We start from the raw sequence: 9,963 nt of genomic DNA, 5'->3' as shown, positions 1-9,963 counted from the left end.
GATAAAGATAAAGATAAAGATAAAGATAAAGATAAAGATAAAGATAAAGATAAAGATAAAGATATATGTGTCGTAGATGTAAGACTGTCGCAGTCCGCAGAAAAGAAGAGGCACAGATAATCGGCAGAGAATGCTCTAATAAAAATATAAATAATAAATAAATAAATAAATAAATATAATTATGTTATATATAAGTATATATTATATATTTATTATATAGATGTATATTGTATATATATCTTTCATACGTATGCAAATATATATAAATTTACTATCATTTAATTTAATTATAATATAACTACACCCAATATATATATATATATATATGCTTTTGCTGTATGAATTGATATGCGTATATCTAATTATCTATTTTGTGTATATATAATTATATATGTAAATTATATATATAATTATATATATATAATTATATGTATATTTATAAGTATGCATCTTATGAATATCTATCATGTATACCGCAAATAAATAAGTATATATATATGTATGAATATATATATATATATATATTTATATAATTTGTTTATTTACATAGCAGCATAGTTAATATTGTATGCACCGATAAGCGTAAGTTGTATTTAATGTCTGCATAGACAGCGCAGCATGCAGAGGTAGACGAGGAACTATTTACAGAAAACAGAAGAAGAAATGTGTTGCTGCTGTTGCAGCATTTCTCTTTAGAAGACTAAATTGCTGCTGCTGCTGCTGCTGCTGCTGCACGTACACTGCGTGCACGGGGTATTAAGAGGGGGCGGAGCTGTTGTTAGACCCCTAAATGTGTTTGTATGCAACTGACAAACAAATTATTCTTTTTTTTGCTGCTGTGCTACAGCGGCAACAGTTCCGGCTGCTGCTGCTGCTGCTGCTGCTGCTGCTGCTACTGCGACTGCGAATGCAGCAGCAGGCCTTGTAATGGGGGGGAGGCCCTGGGGCTCGTGCAGGGGTTTCGCTGGATGTTTGTTGTCTGTCTTTTGCATTATTCGAGTTAAAAAGAATTAAAATAAATAATAAATTAATTAATTTACCCTGTGGGGTTTGTTTTACATAAAGAGAAGAGAAGGAGCTGCTTGCACGCCCAAGCTGCAGCATACATACACCCGGTGTACGTGCAGCTCTTCTCTTGCTTTCTTTTGGGGGAAATAAATCGAAATTTAATAATTAATAAATCAAACAATCATTTAATAACTTGCATTTAACAAAAATAAGAAAAAAACCGGAAGAAGGAACCCCTATGATGCTGCTGCAACAGCAGCAGCAGCAGCAGCAGCAGCACGGCTGCGGCTAAGACGGCAAAGCTGGATGTGGTGTACGTACACCTCAGCAGACAGAGTTTGCTTATTCTCTTTTATATTTTTATCAATTTGTTTGGGGGATTAAGCCACTAAAAAGACAAGCACCGAAGAAGCAGCAGCAGCAGCAGCAGAAGGCCTTACTCCACACCGGCTGTTCCTCGTGCTGCTGCTGCTGCTGCTGCTGCTGCTGCTGCTGTTGCTGCTCCTCCCAGCAGCATATGCAGCGCCCAGCGAATTGTGCTGAAATAGCAAGACAAAAAGTAAAACAATTGCTGCTGCTATTGCTGTTGTTGCAGCAACAGCCACTGTTGTTTTTGCTGCTGTTGCTGTAGCAGCAGCAGCAGCAGCAGCTGCTGCTGCTGCTGCTGCTGGTGCTTGTGGACGAACGGCCTCGCTACTAGACCCCCCCCCGCGGCAGCCGGAGACAGCCGTGCAGCAGCAGCAGCAGCAGCAGCAGCAGCTTCCTGCTGAGGTGTACTTGTATCTCAGGGCCTCCTTCTCTTCTTTCATTTAAAACAATAATTTCTTTGTTTGTTTGCTTCTGCACAGGTGCGAGTACAGCCCATTATAATCAAAGCCCGAGACAGCCGTGCGTAAGACCGCAGCCGCTGCCGCCTCAGGTGTACGTACACCTCAAACCCTAACCTGCAGCAGCAGCAGCAGCAGCAGCAGCAGCAGCAGGTCCTTATCCCCCTGGCAGCAAAGTTTCTTATGGATTTATAAACCTGAGAAACTGCATTTGCCTTGGGCTTTATTTGCTCAGCAGCAGCAGCAGCAGCAGTAGCAGATGCTGCAGCAGCAGCAGCTGCTGCTGCATAGACACCCGACAGAACAGATGGGCTAGCTGCTGCTGCTGCTGCTCCCTTAAACAAGCTGAGAGCCCTCTTGAGATGTGCTGCAGACACCTGCAGCAACTCTAATCGCAGCAGCAGCTGCAGCAGATGCTGCAGCAACAGCAGCAGCTGCAACTGCAACGAAGACAAGGAGCAGCACGTGGGGGCCTGTTGGGAGGCTTCTTCTATAAGCACCATTTGCATGCAGCAGCAGCAGCTGCTGCTGCTGCTGCTGCTTCTTTCTAATCCGTATTCCGTCGGGAAGGCACCTCACCCCCACGCCGCTGCAGCAGCAGCAGCAACAACAGCAACAACATCAACATTAGCTGCAATAGCAGCAGCAGCAGCAACAGCAGCAGCAGCAGCAACAGCAACAACAACAAGTTAAGTTCCCTTGCACAAGGGATCCACCTAACAGTGCTCAGCAGAAGCACAGCTTTATTTGCTTCAGCAGCAAGAAGCTCCCTGCTGCTGCTGCTGCTGCTGCTGCTGCTGCTGCAGTGATGCCGCGCCATGCAGGGCCAACGGGTCAGAGCCTTGAGGGAGGAGGTGCTCTTGTAAAGAAAGATCAGGCTGTTGAGTGTGGGGAGGGAGCAGCAGCAGCAGCAACAGCAGCAGCAGCTGCTGCTGCTGCTGTTGCGGCTTCTGCTGCAGAAGCTGATGCTGCTGTTGCTGCATTAGGCCCATCAGAGGCGTCTACAGCAGCTGCGTCGATCCCCTGCAGCAACAACAGCAGCAGCTGCTGCAGCCCCACACCCGATGACGCTGCATGCACCAGAGCAACCTCTCCTTATACCCCGCAGCAGCAGCAGCAGCAGCAGCAGCAGCAAGACATGCAGCAGCAGCAACACGGGGCCTCGCAGGAGCAGCAGGAACAGCACCAGGGTGAGCAACAGCAGCAGCAGCAGCAGCAGCAGCAAGACGAGCAGCAGCATGACGCGCAGCAGCAGCAGCAGCAAGAACAACAAGAGCAGCAGCAACAAGAGGAAGTAGACGAACAACCAGATCAGCAGGAGCAAGGGCTGCAGCAACAGCAGGACCATCCGCAGCAGCAGCAGCAGCAAGAGCAGCAACAGCAAGACCAGCAGCAACATGGGCAGCAGCAGCAGCAGCAGGCTCAGGAACAACAACAGCAGGACCAGCAGCAACAGCAGGAAGAACAGCAACAGCAGGACCAGCAGCAACAGCTAGAGCAGCAGCAGCAGCAGCAGCAGCAGCAGCAGCAGCAGGAACTTCGGAAGCGGAAGTCTGCTGTCATTGGCGGCCCTGTGCAGAAGAGGCCTCAGTGGGGATCGTGCGATCCCCCGCATGACTACACAAGGCCAAGTGCAGCAGCAGCAGCAGCAGCAGGTGCAGCAGCAGCAGCCGCAGCAGGTGCAGCAGCAGCAGCACCAGAGGAGCCAACTGTCGTTGTGCTGGACGCAGCAAGCCCGCACCCTGATGCTGCAGCAGCAGATGTTTCTCTTCCGGCTCCTCCCCCCGCTGTTGCTGCTGTTGCTGCTGCAGCAAACCCCACACTTGTGGCAGCTGGGCTGCTGCACCCGAACGGCAGCTCAGCAGCAGCAGCAGCAGGAGCAGCAGGAGAGATTACCCAGGCTTGCTGCTCCTGGGCGGTTGCTAGAGTGCATGCAGCAGCAGCAGCAGCGCTTGCTGCTGCTGCTGCTGCACCGGCCAGTGCTACAGAACCTGGAAGAGCAGATGCTGCTGCTGCTGCAGCAAACCCTGCCGCCTATCCTCCGAGCAGCAGCAGCAACAGCACCAGCAACTGCTGCTGCAGCACCGTATGTCCTGAGGCACCGCGGGTCAGGGCCTGCAGCAGCTGCATGCAGCGGCAGGAGATTAGCAGCAGACTGCCAGTCTCGCTGCTGCTGCTGCAGATGCAATCCTACTTCGTTGACCTCCTGAGGTACCTAAGAGACACTGCAGCAGCAGCAGCAGCAGCAGCAGCAGCAGCAGCAGGGACAGACGCAGAGAAGGCACAGCAAGCAGCCAGAGCAGCGGAAACAAACTACGCTCATCACCTTCAAGTTATCTTAGGAAGCTCCTGTGCTGGACTGCAGCAGCAGCAGCAGCAGCAGCAACTCCCCCACATGGGCTCTAAGCAGTCCGTAGGGAAGGAAGCAGCAGCAGGAGCAGCAGAAGAAGCAGCAGCAGCAGAAACAGCACCTGCATGCGCAGCAGTGAAAGCTGAACCGATAGCCCAGGCAGCAGCAGCAGCAGCACAAGCTGCAGCAGCACCAGAAGCAGCAGAAGCAGACCTCCAAAGGGCTTCTGCTGCTTCCCCAGAGAAGGATTCTGCTGCTGCTTCGCCGCTTCCCAGCAGCCATGCATGCAGCTGCCCAGAGTCAGCCGTGCAGCAGCAGCAACAGCAGCAGCAGCAGCAGCAGCAGGCTCCGTGTCAGGAAAATGAAAATGTAAATACACCTGAGGAAGGCGAAACTGCCTTCGAGACACCTGAAGAAACAGCAGCAGCAGCAGCAGCAGCAGCAACCCAACCAGCAGGGGTCTTGCAGCAGCAGCAGCAGCAGCAGCAGCAAATGCAAATGCTTGTTGATCAAATATCCGCAAATGGAATCCCGCAGGGTGAAGCAGCAGCAGCAGCAGCAACAGCAGCAGCAGCAGCAACAGCAACAGCTGCAGCTGGAGAAACGCCCCAGCCGGCAGCACCGAGCCCAGATGCGTCCGCTGCCTCCCTCATCCGCAGCAGCAGCAGCAGCAGCAGCAGCAGGAAGTGTGGGGGTTCTGCTTGGTCTGAAGTCGCAGCTAAGCTTCAATGCCCTGAGCTTGTAGGGTTGCCTGAGGCCCTGTCTCCTTATGTTTGTATATTTGCTGCTCTGCTGCTGCAAGGACCCACTGCAGCAGCAGCAGCAGCAGCAGCAATTGCAGCAGACACAACTGAGAAGTTGACTCTGCTGCGGCAGCAGCAGCAGCAGGAAAGCCAACAGCAAGAAGCGCACCTGCTGCTGCAGCTGCAGCAGGCACATAACGAATTCCTTGTGCTGCAGCAGCAGCAGCAGCAGCTGCAGCAGCTTAAAGACAAACTTGCGATGTACGAGGCCCCCCGAGGTTCGCTGACTTTCGAGGGGCCCCTCAGCAGCAGCAGCAGCAGCAGCAGCAGCAGCAGCAGCAAGGACCCCCATGCGGCTACGCCAAAGTGCAGCCACACATTTTCTCTACCAACCCAAGAAGAAACAGCAGCAGCAGCGGCAGCAGCAGCAGCAGCAACAGCAGCAGCAGCAGCAGCAGCAGCCCCTGCAGAGTCTCCAGAAGGGATCGCAGCAAACGGATCGGCAGAGCAGCAGCAGCAGCAGCAGCAGCAGCGTCCTGTAGAGGGTGAAGATGGGAGCGCTGCAGGCGGCAGAGGAGACAGCTGTGGTGACGGGGACTCTGTCTTCCTTCCTGCTGCAGCAGCTGCTGCTGCTGCTGGTGCTTCAGGAGAGGCCCCTTCTGCTGCAGCGCAGCAGCAAAGCGGTTCACGGCCACAAGTGTCTCCCGATGCTCTTGATCAGCAGCAGCAGCAGCAGCAGGAACAACAGCAGCAGCAGCAGCAGCCAGGAGGCGTCCTTGCGGATGCAACAGATTTCTGTGTTGATGCAGCAGGGGCTCTTCTAGATGATTTCGAGGTGTCTCCACACTGCTGCCACTGCGGCAGCATGGGCTGCTGCAGCAGCAGAGCAGCAGCAGCAGCAGCAGCAGCAGAGCAGCAGCAAGGGGGCCCCTCTGCTGCTCCTTCAGCCCCCCCTCCTCTCCACGACGCTGCTGCTGACTGGGGCTCCCAGTGGGGATTGCGGCGCTGCAGCAGAAGGACCCGTGCAGTGCAGCAGAGCAGGGCCCTCCGAGCAGCAGCAGCAGAAGCAGCAGCAGCAGCAGCGGAAGATGAAGGAGGCGTCGGGTCTGACGGTAGCACAGATTCAGGCGCTGGGGGCATGCGCAGCAGAAGCAGCAGACAGCAGCAGCAGCAGCAACAGCGAGCCAAAGGGTTTTATCAAGGCAGCCCTGCAGCAGCAACAGGAGCAGCAGCAGGACCAGGAACAGCAGCAGCAGCAGCTGCTGCTGCGTCATACTGCGGAATAAAGAAGAGACAAGATGGAGGGAATGCAGCAGGAGGGGCCTCCCTGGGGCTTCTCAGCAGCAAACAACGAAGAGAGCAGCAGCAGCACCTGGCGCCTCCTTCAGTTGTTAGGAGCGCTTCTGCTGTTGCTGCTGCAGTTGCTGCTGCTGCTGCTGCTGCAGCAGCGGGCGTGCCCAGCTGCTGCAGCAACTCAGCAGCAGCAGCAAACAGCTTTGCTGCAGCAGATAAGGCAGCACGCTCAAAGAGACTCGGCAACACGAGACCTCGAGCTGGGGGCCCCTCTCCTGCATACTATGACGAGGCAGAGGGCCCTGGTTCTTCAAGGAAGCGTGCAGCAGCAGCAGCAGCAGCAGCAGCAGCTGGCGCAGGCGAGGGCCTAGGGGCCCCCACCGGGGAGTCGGGGGGCCCCTCTTTATTTCACTTTGGTGCTGCAGCAACACCTGTCTCCTTGAGCAGCAACGAAGCTGCAGTAGGATCAGCTGAAGGCACTCTGATGTCTCTGGGGGCCCCTGGCAGCTTAGAGGGGCCTTGTAGGCAGCAGCAGCAGCAGCAGCAGCAGCAGCAGCAGCAGCAGCCTTCTCCTGTGGAGGAGAGTTCTCGTTCTTTAGGTGCCTTTGATGTCCCTGGAGCTGCGGAAGGGGGCCCCCTAGGGGGCCCCCTTCCAGGGTGTGCATCTCCAAAAGACCCGTGCTGCAGCAGCAGCAGCTGCAGCAGCAACAGCAGCAGCAGCAGCAGCAGCAGCAGTTGCAGCAGCAGCGTGAGCAGCATTAGCAGCTGTGGAGTTCCCTCTGCACGTATCGGTTCGATGTGTATATCATCTTGCAAGGAAATTGCTGCTTCTCCTCCCAGCAGCAGCAGCAGCAGCAGCAGCAGCAGCAGCAGCAGTAGCAGTAGCAACATCAGCAGCAACAACAGCAACAGCAACAACAATAACAACAACAACAGCAGCAGCAGCAGTGCATGCATGCGGGTGTCTCCTAGTGTTGAAGGAGGCCTATCTAATGAGGAGTGGGGAGAAGAGACAAGGCCGATGAAAGGCGTATATTTTGACAAGACGCAGAAGAGCTGGATAGGGTCTTTCTATGAAGAAAGGAGACAGATAAAAAAGAGGTTTAAGGTTGCTACATACGGCTATCATACAGCTAAAGCCTTAGCTATTAATGTACGCTTAACGTTTGAACGAAAGACGAGGCAAAAGGATGAAAGCAGAAGAGAGACACATCCTGCAACCCAAGCAGAGAGACTCCTAGCAGGTGCAACAGAAGCAGCACTAGCAGCAGGAGAAGCAGGGGTTGACTCAAATAAAGAAGCTCAGCTGCGTCTGCTGCTCCGCAGCGCAGCAAGCGGCTCTACTGCGCAGCTGCCACGCAGCGAGCTGCTGCAGCAGGTGCTGCGTAGACAGCCCAAGGCATATGAAGACAAGAAACAATATGCTCGTTCATTTGCTCCTGCTGCAACAAATAATACTCCCGTTCCTGCTGCTGCTCCTACTGCTGCTGCTGCTGCTGCTGCTGCTGCAGGCAACCCCACACATCATACGTTCCCCATCCTTACACCCAAAGCGACATACGAACCCAGTTCAGCAGCAGCAGCAGCAGCAGCAGGGAGTGCTGCCAATGCTGCAGCAACTTCACTCTCTCAGCAAACACACCGCTGGCCATCTACAGCAGCAGCAGCTGCTGCTGCTGCTGCGGCTGCAGCAGCAGCAGCAGTCAAAACCGAACCCTCAACGGCTCTCCTTAGTCATGAGAAGCATCAACAACTCCTCCGGCAGAGAGCACGCAGCAGCAGCAGCAGCAGAAGCAGCAGCAGCGGTATAGATGACTCCAAGGCATCGGAGGCAGCAGCAGCTGCTGCTGCTGCAGCTGCGGCGGCTGCTGCTGCACCTTGCTCGGCTGTTGCTGCTGCAGAATTTGCTGCTGCTGTTGCTGCGCTGCGCTGCAGCCTAGCAGCTCAAGATGACTCTGCTGCTTCTAGAGGTGCAGCAGCAGCAGCTGCTGCTGCTACTCTGCGCCAGCAGCTGCAGCAGCAAGAGCAGCAGGGCGTGCAGGACCGCTCCGTTTGCTCCCCACCTCCCTCAGCAACAGCAGCAACAGCAGCAGCAGCAGCAGCAGCAGCAGCAGGGGGGAGCGATGCAAGAGATAATATTGGAGGGGTAGAGGAAGACTTAGACAAAGCCCTCGGAGCAGCAATAAGAGAGACGAGAGACAACTCTTCACTTGTTGCGCAGGCATTAGATGTCTCTTCAGCTTCTCTAGCCTTCTTTCATTCAGCTGCTGCGCTGCACCACAAACAGCAGCAGCAGCAACAGCAGCAGCAGCAGCAGCAGCAGCAGTTGCAGCTGCTGCGGTCGCCAATGGCAGGAGCAATGGCAGCAGCGTGCAGCAGCAGCAGCAAAACAAAGCAGCAGGAGATGCGGCAGTTGGGGGCTTCTTCTGATCTCTTAGTCCCTCCTGCTGCTGCTGCTGCTGCTGCACCAGCAAGCCCAGCGGATTCTCCTTCCTCTACTGCAGCAACGCCACCCCACAGCACTGCTGCTGCTGCTGCTGCTGCTGCTAACGGTGCGCCACCCCACACAGGTTGCGGGGAAGGAGCCGAAGAGAGGCAGCAGCTGCTTGCAGCAGCAGAAGAGGCATTGAGGAGCAGCAACTGGCTGCAGCAGCAGGAAGCCCCTGCTGCTGCTGATGTGTCCAGGCATGCAGCAGCAGCAGAAGCAGCAGCAGCACGAGAGCCCGAGGCGTTGGCTGCAGCAAGCAGCACAAGCTGTGGAGGATACGCAAGGGATTCTGCTGCAGCAGGAAGGGGCCCCCAAGGCATCTGCTGCAGCAGCAGCAGCACAGCGGAGACGGAAGCAGCAGGAGGCCGCAGCAGCAGAACGAACATGGGCCTCTTTGGGTCTGCATGCGTAGATAGCAGCAGCAGAGACAGCAGCAGCAGCAGACTAATAACAGACGCAAAGAACTTGCTGCAGTTGCAGCAGCAACTGCAGCAGCAGATGCAGCAGCAACCGCTTGCTGAGCTGGCAGCAGCAACAGCAGCGCTGCGGCAGGCAGCAACCCTAGGGGACACAACGCAGCTGCAGCAGCAGCTGCTCGATCAGCTGCAGCAGCTGCAGAGGCAGCAGCAGCAGCAGCAGCAAACTACACTGGCGTTCGGCTGCGAGGCAAAGCAAGCGGACATCAGCGAAGGCCCCGGACCTGCAGCAGCAGCAGCAGCAGCAGCAGCAGCAGCAGCAGCAGATGAAGGGGAGAAGCATGGGGGCTCAAGCTGCACTGTGGAAGCCCAAGGTCTCACGGCAGGCGATGTTGCTGCTGAGTTGCAGCAGCGACAGAAGCAGCAGCAGCTGCTGCTGCGGCAGCAGCAACTGCTGCTGCAGCTGCGAGCAGGAAGAGATGCTAAGCTTGCTGCTGCAGAGGCCCTCAAGTGTCTCCTCTCTGGAGACGCAGCATTGCTGCAGCCAGTAACACTGCAGCGCCAGGCAGAAGCAGCAGCAGCAGCAACAACAGCAGCAGCAGCGCCAACTGCAACAACAGCAGCGACTGCAGCAGCAGAAGGCAGCAGCACTGGACTTGGGGCAAATGCCAGCCAGTCCCAGCAGCAGCAACAGCAACAGCAGCAGCACCAACAACAGCAGCAGCAACAGCAGCAGCAGCAGCAGCCTTTGAAACCATCGGCTGTCTCTCTGCAGCAGGCAGAGGGGCCCAAATGGAGTGCCCCTGATTCCTGCGGAGCTTCTGCTGCAGTGCCTTAG

At 55.2% G+C, this 9,963-nt stretch overlaps 1 protein-coding gene across 1 annotated transcript; it reads left to right on the top strand.

The window, feature by feature from the left end:
• Nucleotides 1–2,643: 2,643 nt before the first annotated feature.
• Nucleotides 2,644–9,963, top strand: EAH_00000430 (hypothetical protein, conserved; the record flags this gene model as incomplete). Its single annotated transcript, XM_013397904.1, has 1 exon — nt 2,644–9,963. One exon carries the CDS (start codon nt 2,644–2,646, stop codon nt 9,961–9,963), a length of 7,320 nt encoding a protein of 2,439 aa, XP_013253358.1.

Source organism: Eimeria acervulina, genomic scaffold, assembly GCF_000499425.1.
Source record: "Eimeria acervulina Houghton genomic scaffold, Eah_scaff1, whole genome shotgun sequence".
NCBI classification, from domain to species: Eukaryota; Apicomplexa; class Conoidasida; order Eucoccidiorida; family Eimeriidae; genus Eimeria; species Eimeria acervulina.
This window is presented reverse-complemented; position numbering and strand designations above follow the sequence as displayed.